This window comes from Haemaphysalis longicornis, unplaced genomic scaffold (assembly GCF_048455015.1).
Source record: "Haemaphysalis longicornis isolate Haplotype H1 unplaced genomic scaffold, Haemaphysalis longicornis Haplotype H1 scaffold_2, whole genome shotgun sequence".
In the NCBI taxonomy this organism is placed as follows: Eukaryota; Metazoa; Arthropoda; class Arachnida; order Ixodida; family Ixodidae; genus Haemaphysalis; species Haemaphysalis longicornis.
The window spans coordinates 164,678,187-164,700,104 of record NW_027526295.1 but is presented as its reverse complement, the minus strand read 5'-3'; the positions used below and the strand labels follow the sequence as shown (position 1 = coordinate 164,700,104).

General features: G+C 46.9%; 1 protein-coding gene across 1 annotated transcript in view; it reads left to right on the top strand.

Annotated features, from left to right (window-relative positions):
- Window positions 1-5,955: 5,955 nt before the first annotated feature.
- The window catches only part of LOC144169430 (uncharacterized), a 45,792-nt gene continuing 29,829 nt past the window's right edge, over window positions 5,956-21,918 (top strand). Inside the window, exons 1-2 of the mRNA XM_077698582.1 lie at window positions 5,956-6,254; window positions 14,686-14,710. Coding sequence (XP_077554708.1) covers window positions 6,156-6,254; window positions 14,686-14,710 — 124 coding nt within the window. The 5' untranslated portion in view covers window positions 5,956-6,155. The remainder of the gene's footprint in view (window positions 6,255-14,685; window positions 14,711-21,918) is intronic.

The window sequence follows — 21,918 nt, the reverse complement described above, 5'->3', positions numbered from 1 at the left end:
GTTTAGAGTGAGTTTTTAATCCCTACAGACAGAGTAGCAATGCCGTGCTGCTCTGTATGCAGCTGTTTCAACTGGCGGGAAGGTGTAAAACATCTGCATCGCTTCCCACCGGGAAAGAATGACAGTGGCCTAGCGTAACCACTAGCGTAACCACAAGCGTAGCTTAATTATTGGCTCTAGCGCATGGAGGAAGAAACCTATAGAGCCACTAAACAAGCTACGCTAGCGTAACCGAGCCTGACCCCATCGCACCAGCGCGCTGTCTCTACATCTTCGAAAAGTAAACACAGCTATCATGGTTGCCAAGCGGCACCCGGACCTATTCCGCCCGTCAATGTCAGCCGCAATAGGGCGCACAAAGGTGGCCACCCTGGCGTCAGGCACCAAAATGGCTGCCGCCGTTCGTCAGTGGCGTTAGTCTTAAGCGTAGCTTATTTAGCGGCTCTAGCCACCGCCAAGAAGCATGCTTGGGCGATTGCAGTGGGGCCTTTAGCTTCGTGTTATCGTATCACTTCAATTCGAGCTTGCAAGTAGCCCACTGACAACTGTGTTTTTCGTGTTGCCCAAATTTTTCACTCGTGCCCGTATTGCGTCACTGTAGAGTGAAATTTGAAAGTTTTTTCTACATAGCTTGTATTTTTCCGGTAAAAAAACATCTTTTGGGACCTAAATGGACCTGAGGGAGCTACCAAAGGCTAATTATAGCAATCATATCCTTTTTTTACGCAAGCTACCTACAATTAACCCCAGTAAGTTATCGTAGCTCGGCTAACATCGCCGGACCAAGATCGTTCTCTCTCTCCCTCTCTCGATAAGTCCGAAAACGTGTAATGTGCAGGCACCTCGCCAGCCACTTTCTCGCCCTGCTCCTATGAAGTCGCAAGTACTCGTTTGTGCAATCGGAGGCCGAGAAAGCCACCGGGTTCGAACCATCGTTTTTGGAAATTTCAATCCTAATAAGGGTAGGTGTGTGTGCGTGCGTGCGTGCGTGTGCGTGTGTGTGCGGCCGTGTGTACATGTGCACCTGCATGTGTGCGTGTGCGTGTTAACGCCTCGTACGCTAGCGGCAGCACTTACGGCGCATTCGAGCTTGCTTACGAAAGGGAGTTAAAAAGACAGAAACGAGTCCATTGAAACGGAATACTTAAAAAATTATTCGCATTGTAAAGGCTAACAGTAATGAACAATAAACGGGCGTGCAGCACTCGTCCTGGCATTTACCTGCAAGAAAGTATCCATAGGAAGTCCATGGTCCTCCGATGGCGCACGTACCACGGTTCAGGCGGGGACTACATGCTCGGAGCACCGCACCTACAAGTGCACCTCCTACAAAGTATCGACAATTGTCGCTGTGAAATGAAACTGCAGCCGAAGTCCATATAAGGAAAGACTGAATGACACCCTTAGGTGTGAGGGAGAAAGGCGTTTTATTCTACTGTGTACTATAGATTGTAAGAAGCATCATGAAGAGCGGGTTCATTGTCCACTATTCGGCGGTAGACGACGATTCAATCGCGCAAACAGACACACAAGCAATCATCAGAGTCTTTTTACAGGTAACTGAGCAATTCTTCCTGTATTAAAAGAACAGTGGAGAAATAAAACGAACCCCCGCAAACACGAAGTTCATCCGAGACGGGTCACTATTGCCGTCATCACAGGCCAGTTGCCCTGGAGAAGCAAAGAAGCCCGTTCATTGCCATTTGGCAGCCGTGGAATAGTCTCAGCTGTGGCTTTTTTGGAAGGACAGAAAACTGCGTTCGCCTTTATAGGTCATAAACCGGCTGCACTAACAAAAGATGAGCTCAACAGTTTCGTTAGCATAACAGACATCGCAGGCAGTACCGGCAGAGCTTTCTATGGTGTAATGATAGGTATTGGTAAACGATTCTCCTAGCCAAAAGCGACGACCAGTAATATTGCCGCAGTGCAAGAGCGCGCGTATGGAAGACGATGTGCACCGTCGATGTCGCCTGTCGTATGAGCGACCGTCAAGCTGTACGCCTCGCTTTCTTCGCTTTCGTCGCTGTACTGCCCGGCTAAATTAGCCCAAACAAAAAATCAGGCCAGTTTGATCATGATGAAAAAAAATGGCTGACAATTAGTATGCTCCCCAATGCGAAATTTGTGCGCGGCGCGAACTGCAGTCTTCTCGGTCACTGCGCATAGCTGCTGCGTCGATCGCGTCACCAGTGAATGCACGGCGGCGCGCGCTACTCTACCGTTATCTCGCTGCGCGTCGCCGCCGCCGAGCATGTTGCCGTAAATCGTGTTTGAACCTCCCGCGCAAATGTCACGTGGTTCTGATGAGCCACGCAACGAGGAGAAGAGAGAAAGTTACTTTATTGAAAGACAAAGAGTCAACAAGGATGACACCGAAGAGCCTACGCAGCGCGTGCTGTGCACCTGTGGCGCTGCCTCGGGATACCGCCCTGCCCCTCACACTTTCGCTACAATTTTAGATGCTACTACATCTCATTCACTCGCCTTGTCCCTGCATCCGGCGTCGGCGCTGTTGTCAGCGTCCGCCCCTCCCCCATTCTCCTCGCCGCATGAGCTGCGCTCTCCGCCGTTCATCCCCTCTCCTCTCCGATAGCGAACACTCTCTCGCGAGGGGCATTGGATTGGATTCGATTGTATTGGCTTGGCTTGGATTAACTTGGCTTGGCTTGGCTTGGCTTGGATTGGATTGGATTGGATTTGGATTGGATTGGATTGGATTGGATTAAAGTGGATTGTGTTGGATTGTGTTGCGTCATAGCCGCGGCAGACGCACTGGCGCCGGCGCGTCCCCTCACCGTTATGTGCGCTATAAAACGCGGTGCCTGCGCCGCTCCGCTCCATCGTTCCAGCGCCGTTCCTCCGCTGTCCAACGCTGCAACGTGAACCCCCTATGCGTCGCATCTACACAGGGGTTCCCGCGAAGGGAGGTGGGAGTTTTTCTCCTCCGTTTTCCTTGTGTCATTGGTGTTTCCTTGGTTCACTCGGGGCCGACGAAGTCGTCAGACCAGTAGCAAACGCTTAAGTATTGCGCACTAAAAGTTTCACAAAAAGTACCTAAAAAAATAAAAAATATGCATCTTTTACAGCTCCCTAAAAATCCGAATACTAAAAGAAAAATGTCTGCAAAAAAACGTTAAAAATACTAATAAAAAGCAGTGCAAACGGACCAACTCTGCAGTACGCCTTGGATCTTCGGTGAAAAAAACAATTAGCGAAGTAAAGGCACTTCATCGCTAGAATGGTATAAATTTACGTCACTGGTGAAAAGAAACAAAAGAAAACTTAAATAGGATAAAATAATCCTACGTCTTTCGCTACTCATAGCCACATTTGGCTGTAAAGAACTCATACACTGGACCAGAGGCATTCGAAGGCTACGCATTAGTAGACCATTCTCTGAATTTCTGCAGATTTTTAATATCCGCGCACAATTGCGCAGCTAACCGCATTAAAACATTTCACACTCTTGGTGAGTTTGAAATATGAATCGCGTTTTTTGATGAGTTTTTTATTTCGGTACGTTAATTTTTTTCTTCCAGCCCCGCTTCTTGGGCTCCTTAATGGGGTTGCAGTGTTTAATAAACAAAACAATCAGCACAATGTTGACACGGATGTTGCTGAACGAGGGGTAATGCAAACGCGTCAAAGTTCTCCGAACAAGGGTGGAGGGGCAGTGGTTCCGTGCTCTCTCATATTTGGGAACGTCTTGTGGTCAACGAAGGGGGTTCGCTGTGTGAATTGTGAGGAAGAGCAGTGAACGTAGTTATCGTTTGGGCACGACGAGCTGTAGAGGATATCAGAAGTATGGTACAAGCTTTGGCTGTTGCGTAGGAGGAATGGGATAAGAACTGCATCTAGTCGGTAGAGGTTAGAAACGTTGTCTCAAATCAAGTACACATGTCGTTTTGGCTTGAAGAAATTCTTCACTTCCGTCTTTGGGCCATCTTTAATAGGTCACGCTGTCCGAGGCCCGCTGTTCGAACCCTTGCATCCTTGAGCTCGGATGAGCTCCTGTTCATTCCACAGATTACCCTTGTGGCCTGGGATACCGTAGAGCGTGACTTGAAGGATGGTTGGGTTTGAGTGACCAGGGTGCGGGGATGCGGGTTGGTGCGGGGACGTGTTTAGCTGGTTGGAGCGAATACCGCCAACGGAAGCTTGGATGTCATGAAGAATGGTATAACGTCGGGCATTTTGAGTGCATGATCGGTGATAAAAATCGCAGCGGTGGGAGCTAAGTTGCCAGGGCTGTGATTGAATGGGCATTGGTGCGTGTTGTAGTCATTGTGGGTGGCCCTTAGAACCAACACGCAGTGGCACTTTTACAAGTGCCACTGCGTCTGAGACATTCGATTTGATTGATTGTACGGTTTAACGCGCCGACGCAGCGCAGCCGATGAGGCGCGCCGTAGTGGAGGGCTCCGAATTAATTTTGACCACCTGGGGATCTTTAACGTGCGCCGAAATCTCGTACACACGGGCGTTTTTGCTTTTCGCCTCCATCAGAAAAGCGGCCGCCGCGGCCGGGAATGGAACCCGTGACCTCGTGCTCAGCAGCGCAACGCCTTAGCCACTGAGCGACCGCGGCGGGTCCGTGTGAGACATTCGAGGGAGGGATCGATGTATGGAAGTATTTGGTGCACCGTATGTTCTCCTGGTGGCTTGTTCAAAGAAATAGCTGGAAGTTATGGACTTTTTAATTCACCGATACTACACTTCGTTTTAGAGGCGTGCCGTAGTGAAGCACCACAGCGTAAATTATACCACCAAGGATTACTCACTCAAGTCAGGTGCCTACAGGCATTGTTTTAACACGAAAGTGTTTTATTCCCGGATACACGAAGATTTCGCTTACGTCATATCCGCCACGGAAGTGACGCCAGCCAACGAAGCAAGCGGCCTGTAAAGGGTGCACCCCTGCACACAGGGTCTTCTTGCGGGGAAGCAACCTTTAGAACCAAAGAGGACGTCATACTTAGGGTTGTTCGTTTTGGGGTTTTATATTTCAACACGGAGGTGTTTTATGCCGCGACACCCCAAGATTTCACTGACGTCATATCCGTCACGAAAATGACGCCAGTACACCTTTGCCGAAGCGACCCGCCAGCAGGACGTCGCTCGCCACGCACACCCACAAGACGGCCGCCGACCCTCAAATCATGCTGGGCTTCAGATTTCGCTGCACATTTCGCTTTCGTGTTTTACTGATTCCTATGACAGAGGAATCAACCACAGTATTATTCCTTTGCATTTCGCGTCCATCCGAACTACATCCGCCGTAACTATGCCCCGAAAAACGACCTCTTGCTTATTAGCATGGCGCATAAGCAATAAGCCATAGTAGCGGACTGCATTGCGTTTATGACGCACTCTGCGGAACTCAGATCAATGGTAATGTTTAGAACAGCGTTGTTACTAATTGCATCCTCCACAGCTTCCCTTGAACAAGACCATGTTCAAGGGAAGCTGTGGAAGATGTGTAGGATGCAAAAATATGGAACAAGACCAGTCCTCCGTGGAGGAGCCCTCGATTTCTGACCAGTTGAAATAACGCACGGCATGCGCATGTCTATACAATAAAGCGGCGCGGAGGTGAACGAGATGACAGAGTGCCGTGGTCTGGTTCCCACAGGAATAAAATTTTCGAGCCTGAATTTGAAGTGAAGCTAATCACAGCGTCATACCCACAGGTGTGAGAAGAAAAAAACGCATTGCAATACGACAACAGGAACAGCTTTCTTTCCGGAATCCTCGTAGTCATTCAAGGGCGGAACTCACGCCCACCTCGGCGCCTTGACAGACAGCCGATTCTTGCAAAACTTTCCATATTCGGCGAAGGTGAGAAAACGGCAGCGTAAACAATGCGGTCATTTATCAGGGCGACGCGAGAGCGTGGTTTGCCGTCGCCGCCGCTCGGGGGCCGCTCCTCGTAGGGCACGGACTCGCAGCTGCCGATGGTGAGGCGCGACTCCTCCCAGCGCAGCTGTAACATGAGAAGGGAGAGCCTTTCCCGAGCCTGACGTCAGGCACTGAGTTCAACGCCAAAGGCCGCCCGTTCCGCCACGACTTGACGAAGATCGCGCGCCGTCGTCGTCGTCTGCCATCATGGCGGCCCTTCCCCGCTGGACATTCCGGACCAGGGGCGGCAGGCTATGACACCGGGCACGGCGAGGCCCCGTCGGCGGTCGTCGCCGCCCTTGCATAGACTCGCATGGATTCTCTTCGTGGTGCGGGCTACGACTGCGGCCACGGTGAGTAAGCCCGCTTTCAAGACTTCGCGGCGTCGCCAGTGCTTGTCGAATAACCTTTGGCAGATAGTGCGGGATTGTTTTATTGAATGAACCTCCACTCTCGAAGAGGGGGATTATGATCCAGGAAAGTAAGGTCTGGCTATGAGAGTACAAAAAACAACACCTAGCACTGAATTACGACGGGTCCGCCGAAGGCCCGAAAGCTAAAAGGAATCAGGTGACCATAGACCCGACCGCTCTGCAGCTTCTTTTTTTACCGCTATCCCACTCTTAGTTCTTGTTTTCCTCGCATCTAGGTATTTTCGCCACGTTACTCATCCAGCTGTGGCGAACGCAATTGAATGAAGTCGTACATGATTATCAAAAGGTCTTCGCTTTTGGTGTTCATCGGGGTGACAGCGGAAAATTCCAGTTGTGCTCTTTTTGGAACGATGTAAATCACTTATTCGTAAAGGTTAAGGGTTGCGTCTGGCGTGAACATGCGGTGAGCAAATCCAAACCCGACGATCCCGCGGCTATTTTCAGCGGCTGGTCGGAAAAGGAGCAGGTTTGGGTTTCGATAGAACCGCTATTTTGAAATCAAGTAGGCTTAAGCTACGGCCTTCCGGAAGGGCTTTCGGAGCGGCGTTATATTTCTCTGCAACTGTTCCCTGTAGTAGAAGGTGTTGCACTTGTCAAAAACTCCGCACATTGATATTTGCACAGAGGATAATCGGCTTCGCGCATGATTCCAGCCGAACAAGGGCCCACAGTTGAATCTTTCTCCTGTGTCGCCACTAGTGTCATGAAGCTCCTTTATTTAGCAGTGATAATCGCCACATTTCGGACCGCGTCCACCACTCCAAAACCATCTGCTGCAGCTGGCCAAGCTGTCGAGACATTTTAAAAAGAGCATGCTCCTAGAATCCGAGCCTCATAGTTGCCTCTGTAGTATGCACGGCGTCGCCTTGTCAATCTCTTTCGGACATCTTAAGCTGGTGACAATCATCAGTTTAGAAACAGGTGCAAGTGACAAGAGGCCGGTACGCAACTCTAGGTGAGAATGACGCGGTGATTGGCTCAAGTGCAAGAGAAATAAACATAAATGTACGGAAAATTAAAATCTACAATAGAAACATTTTCATCAACCAATACGCTGAAAAAGAGCCGATTCTTGGAATCATCGCGTGGGATTCGCCAGAAAATGAGCCGAAACAGCACACAGAATAAGACAGCCACATAGAGCAGCTAGTGACATTGATGGATACTGCGTGGAGTTCACGAAAAAGAGCACGTTTTTTTCAGCGGCTATAGCTGTTGAAACGTGATTTTACCAAGCCGTGTTCTCTCGACGCTCTTCGGCAACCTTGGAGTCTTTTTTTAGTTTTTGGTTTTCCGCAGTGCCTGAGTTGACGATCTTTCTGTTCCATCAAATTCAAATTTTAAAGCGTGCTTAAGTTCTGTCTGTCTGTCTCTCTCTCTCTCTCTCTCTCTCTCTCTATATATATATATATATATATATATATATATATATATATATGTGTGTGTGTGTGTGCGTGTGCGTGTGCGTGTGCGTGCGTGCGTGCGTGCGTGCGTGTCCGAGCGCGCACACAAAGGTGTAAATATTTGCAGCTACTCTTACTTTTTTTTTTAGTGTGACATAAAAACAAAGAACGTTTAGCTACCTTATAGCAAGCAGGGATAATGCCGCTTTTTTTCTACTCTTTATTGTAGTAAAAGTTCAATCCTTTGTGTAGCATGCTTAAGATTACGAAACATGTTGCTTGTTTGCTGACTAACTACGCCGGTCAAAGCATGTTCACTGACGTGTTGTACGACACGAAAGTACGCCTTGGAATGGGGCTGATCGTGGGAGGGTTCCTGCCTAGGATTATTTACGTTTCAAGACGAACTATGAACCCGGAATCATTCACGTTGCATAGAACAAACGGTAACGTCTGACAGGTTTCTTCTTTCCGCGAATTCGCTATGTATTGCGCAATTGAGCTAACCGTTTACGGAGTGTATAAACAAATATTGAATATTGAATAACACTACGTATCGTATGCTAACTGCTCGATTTCCCGCCCACTGTTTCCAAAACACCACCCGCGTTAGAAGAAACCGAGAGTTAAAAATGGAACTGGGTGCTGTGCTTTTACAGACAATGCGTGCATTGTGCCTTCCTCCATTTGAAGAGCATCGCGGGAAGCCACAAGCGCGTCTCACCAAGGGCGACACAAAAATTAGAGAGCTTTACGATTGAATAGCACAGTAACTGTTGGAGTTTATTGAAAGCTTAAATTGTAAGTAATTTTAAACTTCAAAGCCATTTACACAATAAATATGTGTAGAACTGAGTGCATTACTCGTTGGCGCATAGTTGCAAGCAAAAAATTACTAAGGTTTTTCATCTTCGGTAACTCTATCATGCCGAACTCCCTTGTATGACCAATCGCAGTCTGATCGTCCCCCCCGACGGAACTATGCGGGACTTTGGCGAGATTCACCCTGATTACTCAGTTCACGGATCGTTATCACGCAATTTATGCCAAAAGGGGCCCCAAAACACAAGAAATTAGCGGCAGCTACGGGGCACTAGTCCCACACAATGGCAGATGCTAAGCTCATTTGTTCTCATGGCTGTTAGTAAAGCTGTTCTGACAATGGAAGACACGTCGAGAAGTTGAGAAGGTTGAACTAGCGTGCAGGGTCGCAGTCGGGAGCCTGTTCAAAATGGGTTGTTTAGTTTATCGCTCGGAATGAACTGGATGTTAGACAAATCTGCCAGTTAACTGGAAAACTAGAACCTACTCGTATAATGTGAAATAAACATTTTCATTGGCTGATAAGACTCCTAAGTAGTCAAATCCACGACACCTAATCAAGTATTCGCGGTGTACATTCTCGAACTTAGCTTCTGCTGAACAAGAGCGAGGCACAACCATCTGGGAATGAAGCGTGCCCTTTGTTTGCTTAGAATTCCTATGAACAGGACCTCTAATTACAGTGGCCTAAAATCACAGAAGTTCTGTCTGGCGGCGCTGTACAAAGCATGTTTTTCGTAGTGCATACGGGGAGGCGGTTTTTTATTTGTAATTTATTTCTTGAAGTATTGGAAATCAAACTCAAGGAATGGTGAAATGTTCACTTGAATGAACCTGTATGGGTGCAATATTATTTTTTTTCTAAGGGGGGGGGGTAAGATAAAAAAATCACGAGAACACCTAAGCCCTCCTTATGATGTAGTAAATGTAAAAGCATCAATGTGCGATTGCCGAACGTGTCCTGTCGTTATCATCATCATCATTTTTACTTTGAGTCCCTTTCTTCTGCTCTCCGTTACTATAAGTGAGAGCCTTGGCCTATTCATTTGGTTTCTATATCATCATCATCATCGTCGTCGTCGTCGTCGTCGTCGTCGTTGTCAGCCTATTTACGTCCAGTACATGAGGAAGGCATCTTTCCAAGTGGGAGAAGGCTGCTGACTACTATACCAGAAGGGCCAATGTTTTTTTTATTTAGGGAACGCTTTTTGTGTTCCAGGGGACAATGCCAGTGCGGTTGCGGCTCTCTATTCCCACCCAGAGCAAAATTTGCCCAATTTTCTTTCGAACTCTATTACTTTCCTTTGTTTACGTGAGCTTCCCTGATTATTTTCACAACAATACCAGCACAGTTTGGCTTGTTTTTTGGGCTTTGCGCCATTGGTTGCTCAATGTGCCAACCACTGCCCATTTCGTGCGTCATCTTTTGGCCGCGACGACGTCATATCAACTATCTTTCGAATTGTATGATATGACTTGTATCCCTTTGCTGGCATGACTCTCAACTTACGTCAGGGTATTCTTGAACCAAACCAATGAGCATGCACTGGTGTTCAGAATAGAGACAAGCAGGCGAACTCCATCGAAGTTACAGTCGGCGTTAACCAACGAAGAGAGGGGAACAGTTCTGGGAACCAGTGGCGGGTCAATAGGGATGGCACGTTAGTTTTCTTTTTTTGTGCTTGTGTCTGTTTTCTCAGTTATTTCGCCTCTTTACGAGCCACTTTTCCTAACCCAGACACGATCGCTTTATTTTATTTTCAGTAAAATCTGCCCAGAATTTATCACTCACAGATCATTGCTAGCCTCAGTTGAGTACGCATGCTTGTCCTCGAATGTACCCACGCCGTTGTCACCGACCCTGGTACTTTGTAAAGTTGTTAGCCTTTGTATTCCTCTTGTTCATATGCGCGCACTTTTGTCACAGCAGTGCTTTTTCGCAACAGCCTTGAGCTGAAATCGGCTTTAAAAAACTCAAACACCAATAGACGCGGCGTCAGAAATGTGCCGGAAAAAAAGACGAGGCTCCAAACCTGCCGAGGATGGCCGAAATATGGTTGGAATATAAAATTATCTTCCTGGTGGTATTTATCCACTGTGAGCGTGAATCTAAAGCGTCGTTGATGCTGTACACCACGGCGCCTACCACATCGTGACATTGATGAATTAATACCGACACTTATTTTGCTGAATATATGACTCCTGCTTGAGTGAACTGACGTGTGCAGGAGGAGATTTAAGTTTGAAAATAGGCCACCGAGTGCGGTGTGCTGTTTAGACAAACGTGGGCGACAAGAGCCCGAGTCTCAGAAGCTTGCAGCAGCCTAGATGCACATGCGGTTGTCTATCGGAAAACGTTAGATATGGTTGCCGGTAAATCGTAAGAGGGAATCAACTTTTCATTACTGCTAGCGTCAAGTCTTTCCTGGAAATTTTGCACAGATACTCGAGAGGAGTATTTACATTAAGGAAACTGGAAGTGCCAGCAACCTCCTCAAGAAACATCTAAGGTCGCCTAGGTTTTTAATGTAGGCTATACGCGCCAATTAAAAACGCAAAAGAGAACGTAACAATCAAAGATAAGCTGATATGGTTACTCTCGCGAGTCATCACCAAAGTTAGCTTTGAAAAAAAAAAAGCTTATTCACGCAGAAACAAAAAAGCGCCAAGATTTGGCAAATGAATATTTCGAAATGCAACAGCTTTTCATGTGCAAATTTCTTGACACTACGTCTGGTGTGCAGTGGCAGAAACATTTAAGTTGAAACACTTGCTGTTATTTTATCGCGTTTCCATTGACTATTTACCTTCTCCTTATATCAGAAGTCTAAGACGTGGCCGAAAGTTTAAAGCAGCGTGTAAAGTAAGCTCATTACATGAAAAGCATATCTTGACTAACCCATGTGCCTTTTTCCGGTGTCACCTTCCTGACCAAATTTTTCCGTGGCTGGATTCAGCTCCGTGTTGCAAAGAGGAGCGTGTGAATACAGGGTGTCCCAGCTATCATGCACCAAGTTTAAAAAAAGGGAAATTGTGTAACTCGAAGAAAACCTAGTGCATAATTTTTGCAGTACTGTGAAGAAGCGGAGAGTAATTTTTTTCGTTAATGAGACTTATTAATTAATTGCAATTATTTATCTATCTAAATTGGTCACAGTTGGCACAGGACCGAGGCAATTGGAGAATAATGGGAGAGGCCTTTGCCCTGCAGTGGGCGTAGATAGGCTGGTGATGATTATGATGATGATGATGAATTATCTAACTCGAGAAATACTGTCCTAATCACTAAAGTGTCAATGAGGCACTTGTAGGTAACCACGAGGGGCATCTAACTGCGCTGTTTTCAGCGACGAACTAATCTAAATTGGTCACCAAGATTTTAAAAAAGGGAAATTGCGTAACTCGAAGAAAACCTAGTGCATAATGTTTGCAGTACTGTGAAGAAGCGGAGAGTAATTTTTTTTCGTTAATGAGACTTAATTAATTAATTACAATTAATTATCTATCTAAATTGGTCACAGTTGGCACAGGACCGAGGCAATTGGAGAATAATGGGAGAGGCCTTTGCCCTGCAGTGGGCGTAGATAGGCTGGTGATGATTATGATGATGATGATGAATGATCTAACTCGAGAAATACTGTCCTAATCACTAAAGTGTCAATGAGGCACTTGTAGGTAACCACGAGGGGCATCTAACTGCGTTGTTTTCAGCGACGAACTAATTGCGTACTCATTTATTCTGACTGATAAAGGAAACCCGCGAAATATGAAAAATACCCCGTGACGACGCTTACGCGCGTTTTGTAAAGCAGCGTCCCCAAACAAAGGGGATTGAAAGCAACTGTTTCGCGTGTTACCCGCCCGAAGAGACAGCGCATAACCTTGATAATAGCATGCATGGAAGGAGCAGCAGCAGCAAGATTCGCGGGACGCGTGTGCAGATAAGGAACAAACTCGGTCGCGATTTCTTCTTTCTTTCTTTTGTCTATTTCATTCTGGCTAACTCAGAGGCAGCCTGTTTAAGGGCGTTGCTTTACTGTGCGCGCGGAGGCACCGTCACGTGGTATTTTTCATATTTCGCGGGTTTCCTTTATCAGTCAGAATAAATGTGTACGCAATTAGTTCATCGCTGAAAATACCGCAGTTAGATACCCCTCGTGGTTACCTACAAGTGCCTCATTGACACTTTAGTGATTAGGACAGAATTTCTCGAGTTACATAATTAATTACAATTAGTTAATTAAGTCTCATTAAAGAAAAAAATACTGTCCGCTTATTCACAGTACTGCAAACATTATGCACGTGGTTTCTTTCGAGTTACGCCTTTACTCTTTTTTTAAATCTTGGTGCATGATAGATGGGACACCCTGTATATGCATATGGTAGTTTCTTTATTTGACCACAAAGCAGCGCATGCTCATACAAAGGAAATTACAAACAGAAATGTCAACAACGCAATGTGGTGTGGGAAATGAGGAGAAAGCTGCGCACATGCAGCTTGACAAAGCCCCACCTTCCAGAAAAAACAACAACAACAAAAACAAAAAAACAAAAAACACACAAAAAAACGAAAAGAAAACAAGAAGGAAGTAGCAGGCAAACTATACAATAATTTCTTAGCAAATGAGGCTTCCGCGATTTGTATCAAATGCATATGTTTTTGCATATAACAACACATTCAAAGCACTACTTTCTTATGACCGCAGACTAAATTTGTAGAACAATTTTTCTAACGTAATACACTTATTTTACAAAAACAAATGTCAGACAAACAAAATGATAATATATGTGTGTGACAGACACAGGTCTCCTATGGTCCGTGGTTGTGTACGACTACGACTGAAGGAGGAATAGGTTGCTGCCCACAACTGAGTAGAGTAAAGACAGCGCTGGCAGAAAGTGAGTGAAATTGTTCCAGAGTAAGCCCATATTTATTTAGCACATGCGGAATGGCAAATTTCAGCATTTGAAAGCCGTAATTTGTTCTCGGTGTAGGGATGTGCCAGAGTTCGCTGTGACGATTACAGCGAGCTGAAACGTTTAACTGCAGGTGAGCTAGGCTTTTCAGGGTAGTACTATTTGTGCGAATTTCAGATTTTAAAGACATTAAAAGCCGATATTCATAAACCGAATTAAACCTTAGAACATTAAATTTAGCGAATAAATGAGATGTATGGGCATTGTAACAGAGATTCCCAATAGCACGCATAGCATTTTTTTGGAGTGTGTATATCTTGTTTTTGGAGGACTTAGTTCCGGATGCCCATATCAATTGGCAATAACGAATTTCCTGATATCTTGCCTGTATGATTAATGTATAGCCCCGGAAAGTCTTAATTATTCTGGTGATGCTATATATAATTTTTTGGAGAAGTTAAAGCGGCGTTCGTTCCTCGCTTCGCACCGCTCCCAAGAACGCATCCAGAGCCGGACTGGCAAGTTTGGTTATAGAGCATATTCACTCAGCGCGGCGCCAGCGCACTGGCGACACTGAGTTCAAAGGCAAACGCATTTCCGGAAGTTTTTTCCTCCGAATCCACTTCTACAAATCATGTCCATCGCTGCGGACGATCACAGCGCCAAATTCCTTTCTAAATATTATTGTCTGAAACTATATGCTCCGGACCAGTGAGAGGTACTTGTCCTCATTCAAGGACTCCCTGACTGTAGCCGGCCTTCCGTGCCCTCTTCATCCAGCCGAAGCTGGGAACAGGGTTCGGAGCTGTTCAGCGCCGCCGCCCTCTGTGAAGGGGTAGGGTTGGGATTAGGAGAAAAGTCTGGGGCGTTGGGGCATGCCTTCACTGTGTGGTATAGTGTTCCTGATGTGGGGTAGAAGAGAAACTGAGGTGAGTATCAAGGGGGGTGGGGGGGGGGGGGATTTTGTGTCAGAGCTGTTGTGGGGGGAGATGATAATTCGGAGATGGCGAAGTATGACTGCATCTATGGTACGTTAGGAATGCCTTTAATTGCTGGCTAAACAGGCCCCTCTTGGCGCTAAGCACGAGCTGTTTACCAGCACTAAGTCCATGGATAGCTTGTTGGCAACGGGCTCTCTGGGGTGTTATTCAACCAACGCAGCAAGCTTCTTCTTTATACTAACGCCAGCATTTTTCTGTTCTTTGCAGATCGTATATCCTACAGCGGACGTCGGTAAGCGCACACTTTTGATACTCAGCAAAAATAACTGGCCTAGCTTTCACCCAAACACCTGTAACGGGGGCACGTGTTATAAAGCACGCGTGTAACAAATAAACTACGAACAAGACGAAAGACGCAAAGTAAGCGCGTACAGTCTCTCATCTTGCCCTCGTTCGATTTGCGTAGCTTATTTATTACCGCATACTGGACTGAATAACCCACTTAAAGCTGCTGTCGCAGCACGTTTCCTCTTTGCTCTTCATTCTTAGGCTTTGCTCCATTCTCAGTTTCGTCGAGGACGCTGGGAGTAGCGTCATGTTTCCAGTGAACGAGGGAGTACGTCAGCCGCATTCCTGTTTTTATTTTAATCATCGGCTGACGTCCTCCGCTTTGTATAAAACACATCGTAAAATTCCAGAGAGAGAGTGAGAGAGAGAGAGGTAGGGAGGGGAGAGAGTGAGGGAGAGAGAGAGAGAGAGAGAGAGAGAGAGAGAGAGAGAGAGAGAGAGAGAGAGAGAGAGAGAGAGAGAGAGAGAGAGAGAGAGAGAGAGAGAGAGAGAGAGAGAGAGAGAGAGAGAGAGAGAGAGAGAGAGAGAGAGAGAACTTTATTTCAGCCTCAGGTTCAGGGAAGTGGGGTGGGAGAGGCCCAGAGGGCGTCCGCGACAGCCAGGGCTCGCGCCGTGACCAGCTCTTTACTGACCTCGTCCGAGCGGTGCAACGAGAGGTGTTCTTCTTCTCAGAGGCGTTCTTCTCAGTAGCATACAAAGATGCACCGATGTCCTAGGCAGGGTGCATCCGTTCATCTCAGCGCATTCTCAAACTAGACACTTTCATAAGACAATTACGCAAATTGGCCTCACTGTTCATCGTTCGATGATGGGATCCTTCATTTCACTTTTTGGCCAATGTCTAGGGTCTTGGTTTATTGCCGAAGCTCGGAACAGGAGAAAACTCGCTGCGCCCTTCATGCCACCTCACGGAATTCGGCCATGACGTCCCACTGGGCCCGATGTAGTTGAATGCTACCGCATTCCTGAAAAAGCTGGGCCGTTGGCCTGTCCATACTTAATAGCGACATTGCGTTCCCTGAGACACAATTTGTGCGCATATGAAAAACAGGACTCCCTACCCGGCAGCGACGAGTGTATTGTCCTGTGATTTCATTATCTTCTACGAGTGCATGCACCGCTACTTACAAAGACTTTTAGGAATAAGTGACAGCTCGGTGCTGTGTACGGTTTCGCTTACACGTTACCTTCATGACGAGTACGACCTTTGTGGCCACCTCAGTGGCGGTCCTAAGGGGGCGGGGGGCTCGCTACACAGGCTCGCTGTAACACTGGCAAAAAAGTGCATGTGAGCAGTAACGCAAGTTTTCCTTGTTGTGAGGAGGACGGTGGCGTCGCCAAGCTGCGCACGCGGTCAACGGTGACACGACAGAGACGGCTGGGCACCGTAACAGGCGGTAGGTATCTTGGATGGTGGCATCGGCAGGAACGACGGTGGAGTTGGGCGGCCATCAGGTTAATGCGCTGTCGAAGTGCGCACGCAGAGTTAGGAAACTGGGCGATGCAGACCAGTTGACTTGTTATCACAAATCCGTACAGACGGCCGAGGGGGAAGGACTTGAGCCGATAGACGTGGTAGCCTGTGATCTGCAGCATACATTATTAGAACCCTAATGTACTTGCAGAGTTAGGCTATGTTCTGACTATCGACGCAAAAGCCATATCGTGATCTATGGACGTAAAAAAAAAAAAAGACGTGTCACGCAGTTTCGGTTGGCTGAGACGTGAAATGACGTGATTCTTAAAAGTTATTACGACAGTGGCGGCAACAGTCTGAACCCGGATTTATGCCTTCAGTTTACGTACTTCGCTGAGCTCATGCACAAGTTCCTAGAGCGTATTTAGCGGCGCGTGCTTATGAAGAGATACAGATGTTGCGCGAAACACACAATGATAGCTCTGATCGCTCTCGTGCCCTTCCAACTTATGGCTCCCAATTGGTACTATTGAAGTCATATCAAATACTAGAACTCAGCTTAGTAAACAACGTGCTGTTTTATGATTACCCTCACTATCCGTCGTGTTGCATGTGAACAGGCTTCAGCAGCTTTGGGAGCGGTACGGTGTTTGGCCTCCTGAAAGGCTTGAGAGCACGTTTTCGTGCACGCCGGGATGCCGCCGTGCCTGCCTGGTAGGTTACCGACCCCAAAATGTTACCAGAGTGGCTGCCGGCCAGGTGAGATATTGAGGGAAGTAGCAAACCTCGAGCTACCCATGGCTCGTTGACTGGTGTGCACAGGGAATTCGCAAATAAAAGATGGCTCTAGACTTCCCCTTCATAGTGAAATAAGGGATTGCAATAGTAGAACTATCCACGACAACTGTATACAAATAACCGTTTCACAAGAACAAATCCACTTCAGCGTGTCGTGTAGCATTCCTCTTTATTAAGCCGAAAACAGCAGACCGTTATCCGAAGAATACAGGCGGGGTCGCTAGCGCGTCCCACCAGGCACGTACCCAGGATTTTTTTTCGGAAGGGGGGGGGGCAACCCAAGGTAACGTTTCTATGCAAATTAAGGGAGAGGGCGCGGGTACCGGCCGTTAATAGTACAAACACGATGAACGCCCATCATTTACAATAGAGGCGCGTAAACCTGCATAGAGAAATGAAATTAAGTGCATCCGCTTTTGGGATGGAGGAGAAAAACGAAAACACTCGTATTTCGAGATTTTTAAAGATGCCCACGCGAAGTTTGCAAAATTAAAAAAACAGCAGTAATTAAAATATTTACAAGAATAAATACGCGTACTGCACAGTAACTATACATTCCCTCTGCTAATGTTAAGGCATATTTCAGGAGCATCCCACATGTTATACGCAACCGAAGTCGGCAGAAACGGATGTGCATGTAGGAGCTCGAGAGTTCAGTTCTCCGTGGCAAACCTCTTGCGCTTCCATATTTTTCTCCGAACAAAACCTGCGGCTACTAGTTATGAAGGAAGGAAACAAAATGCCAGGTAAATCGGAGATGTCATACGCCTAATTCCGTGTGTTATTACCCTAAAACACCCTCAGAGTTCGACGTTTAACGATCTGCCATTCAAAGCGCGAAGGATTCAGGCCTCGGAAATTGCAGTATCAAGACGCACTGGACTGCATGCAGTATATGTAGATAAAAAAACGGTGGCAAGCGCCAGCGCGTCAGCGCTTACCTACGAAGTTTTGTAAAGAACCTTGTTATTTCCAGGGATGCGCCTTGTCGCTTCCTCGGCTTCGAAGCGTGGCTTGTCCTGCTGTTTTTGCTCATATCAATGACTCAGGATGCAATGAGGGAATGAGCGTCTCCTCCGTCCTCTCGTTCGGCCCGTTGGTGAAGTAAACTCGTTGCTGCCGACACCTTGACGATACTCCGACATCGCGAGAATACGCTATTTTTATTACGCCTCATATTTTTATATTATGTACCCGGGGTGTTATAACCTCCCTAATACAAAGAAACTGTTCGCCGTCCAATTTTGAAGCCGAAATTTCTCTCGAACAAAAGTCTGCTTGGTGCCCGTCGAGATTTCCTGCCCGGGTTCATTTTCACCAATCACCTGCTGCACACCCGTCTCTCTTTCCCATGTTGACCATTGGCCACCTTGACTCCGTACCCTTCCCAGCTCAAGTCCGGTTTTCTCGAGGTCTGTTCATAGGAATGCAGCTCGGGATCCGTAAACCCGCCGTTGTGCATAAGAGTCATTAACCACAATAGCTGTCAACCAACAGTGTCACTGGCTTTAGTTGTCCAAAGAAATGCCGCCAGTGTCTCTTGCCGCCATACAACTGCGATGCGCGCCTTCACTTTGACACCCTGCCGTCGTCGGGCTTCGTAACGTTCTTGCGCTACCTTTTTAAACGATCCTTCTTGTCCGGACGGAAGCGCCGACTGTGGAACAGGGCTTTTGTATTCCCACGGTAGCTTTCCCTAGGCCGGCGTAACAGTCGTTAGAGGCGCCGGGCGATGGGGTCAAGCCTCCCCTCGCGCCACTCCGCTCGTCGCCATCCGGCTCAAAGCCTTTGTGTCCGCTGCACACGTGCGCGAGGCCGGATGTTGGAAGGTATTCCGTAGAGAAACCCTACAGCGTGTTTCTCTGCGGCAAGCAGACTTCTTACCGACAAACGCAAAAGCACCAATTCCATGAAAACTAATGAAAAACGCGCTGTGAGTTCGGCTCAGGGAAGGAAACGATTGAGCCACAAACACTAAGCATGGGCGACAGTATCCGCCGAGACCACGGCGCGCTAGGATGGAGGCATTTGTTGAATGTTTAAAGACAAAAATTTTCTTTCCCCACCAAAGCATATGCGACCCGACCCGCTGAAACCGCCACCCTGGCAAGACAAGCGATAAGTTACTGCTGTCCGAGAGAACCGAAGCACCAATCACCGACGAACAGGGTAAAGGGAGTGCAGCGAATCGCAAGTGGCAGGCCGGCAGCAGAGCACAATGCCAGTGTACAGCGGTACTGGCTTCCGTGTAAACGGAGCAAACAAACCTCGCCTGTTTTTTTGTTTTTTTTTTTAAAATCCCACGTTGACCACCAAATGGGGGCGTCTTTTTTTTAATTGAACCTTATCCACAAACAAAAACTAAGTCAGATAAAACTGCACTGCCAAAAAAACCCGGCAACTTTCCCCAAGAAAAAAATGTAGCAAGGAAATAGTTGAGGCAATTCGCTGCAAACGTGTACGCAGATCTTACTTCGTTTGGAAAATGAGCCAGACTCTAATGTGGCATGGATCAAAATGCGCCAAATTCATTTGCCCAACGGGATTCAGCTTTTGGTGTGACTGTTCGGGGTGTTTTGTGCGTTTTTGCGTCTTTTTTTTTTTTTTTTTGCTTTCGAGAGCTGGCTTATGAGTTCAGAGAGCAATGAGGAGATCGGCAAATGATGTGCCGCCAGAAATCTACGATAACGTGAGCGGAAGTGAATGAAATGAAATTGAGAGATGTGATACTATCATTTTATCTCGTCTCCGTCGTCCTTACGGAGTAAATCTGGTTAATACTATTGTTATTACTCCCATATTTCCCATTTACGTACCTAACAAATTAGCTGCCGTTTACAAGCCATGGCAAGCCATGAAAGATGATATGAGCAGGCTTCTTGTGAAGCGTTTTGGGAATTTATGGCAAGGCAATGAAGAGCTTCATGAGTGTCTTCAGGCGTGCCCGAAAAAGTACCCTATGGAACCATTCGAAAATAGCTGCTAATGCTGCCAAGATGACTCACCGGCTCTTCATGTATAGTTTTACTGTTCTTGAAGCTCTGTTGCATGTTTATTGCCTTTTTTGCTTAAAATTCTATCGTACCATTCTTGAAAGTCAATTACAATAAAGTTTTCATAAGAATGCCGCAAACTTGCCTGTTTCAACTGAGTACGAGCCAAATCAGAACTTATCCTAATATTGCTCAAATTCTCCGCTTAATTCTTAATTACTTGTTGCTATAGATTTCCCCTAGGTGACATGTGAAGCATGTCATTTAATATTTTTGACAGCATTGCAATTAGGCCCGGTTCCAAACTTTCCTTTTTTCCCTCAAATTCTCCTGAGGTGGATTTGGCTCATTTCGAAAGAAAAAACGCCTCAATTAGCTATCCAGCCCAGGATTCATATGGCGGTGCTTTAGAATGTGTGTGAGGAGAAGAGAGAGGTGGCGCGGGGAAGGGGGAGTATGGCCCAAAATATTTCGGGGGGGGGGGGGGGCCGGGACTCTCCCCCCCCCCCCCCTTTTCTGGGTACGTCCCTGCGTCCCACACTTCTAAACAAGACGTACCCGGACAGGTACAAGGCACTCTGGCCCACGTCCTGGCTGAGTGCGAGTCTCTTGAGATCCGCCCGCCCCCACCCCCTATTCCCACAACCGACCTCCGAGAGCGATAGTAGACCTTGTTGTCTAGCCCCGACCTGACGATCCAGCTCGCGCTGGGCCAGGGGCCAGGCGCTGCTAGACGCATATGGGACCTGAGAAGAGAGTTCCACCCCATCCGGTGCCTGCGTACACTAGCCAATACCTTATTGGGCTCAATAAAAGTTTATTCTCTCTCTCTCTCTCTCTCTCTCTCTCTCTCTCTCTCTCTCTCTCTCTCTCTCTCTCTCTCTCTCTCTCTCTCTCTCTCTCTCTCTCTCTCTCTCTCTCTCTCTCTCTCTCTCTCTCTCTCTCTCTCTCTCTCTCTCTCTCTCTCTCTCTCTCTCTTATTGACACCACATAAATCTGCCTCCTTTTTGGCTTTGCCTTCAATGTCCTCGGCCACTTTTTGCCTGCTTTCTATTCATATTGGCATTACGTCACTGTAACGGGGGTTCGTGCATTTAGGTTTACGATGGCCGTGACCCGAATTGATACGTTCTACAAACATCCCCATCTACAGGCTATATGCACAAGGAACAAAACACTGAAAAACGGATCGTTAAAACAGGTTGGATCATCGCACTTCGTAAACCTACCATATTTAGGGCTTTGTTAACATCTAGGCTCTGTTAACATCTGCTTACTTTATTGTTGAAGTTTTGAGGATGAAATATTTCTGAAGGTTTTTTTTTATTTGTTGCTCACTATACAGGCCCCAATCATTTGACGTGTTGCGTGGCGGTAAGAGGGACGCATCTAACGGATAAGAAACGCGTTATCTCACCTCTGGTGTTCTATATTTATCGCCGCAGACGGTCACTTTGAGCGAAGCTCATATACTTTATATACTTTACGTTAAAAAGAAGCTTCAAAAGCTGTTTACACTAATAAACTATTTATAGCAACATTTTGCATATGAATATGCGAAACGTAACACTTAGGGACAGGAAACGAACTACCTGAATCAGAGAACAAACTTGAGTTGACGATATCATTGTTCAAATAAAGAAAAAGAAATGGACTTCGGCTGGCCATATGTGAGACGAACTGACAACCGGTAGACAATTAGAGTAACAGAGTGGATACCAAGTGATGGGTCTAGAAGCAGGGGAAGGCCATTAACCTGATGGAGGGATGAAATACGGAACTTCGGGGGTAAACTGTGGACTCGAACAGCGCAGGACAGGGGCGGTTGGATGTCAATGGGAGAAGCCTTCGCCCTCTAACGAGGCTGATGATTACTAGGCATTCGTCCTCTAAGTAGACTAATGATGATTATTCGCATATGAGGTTGACAGCCGTTATTGCTTA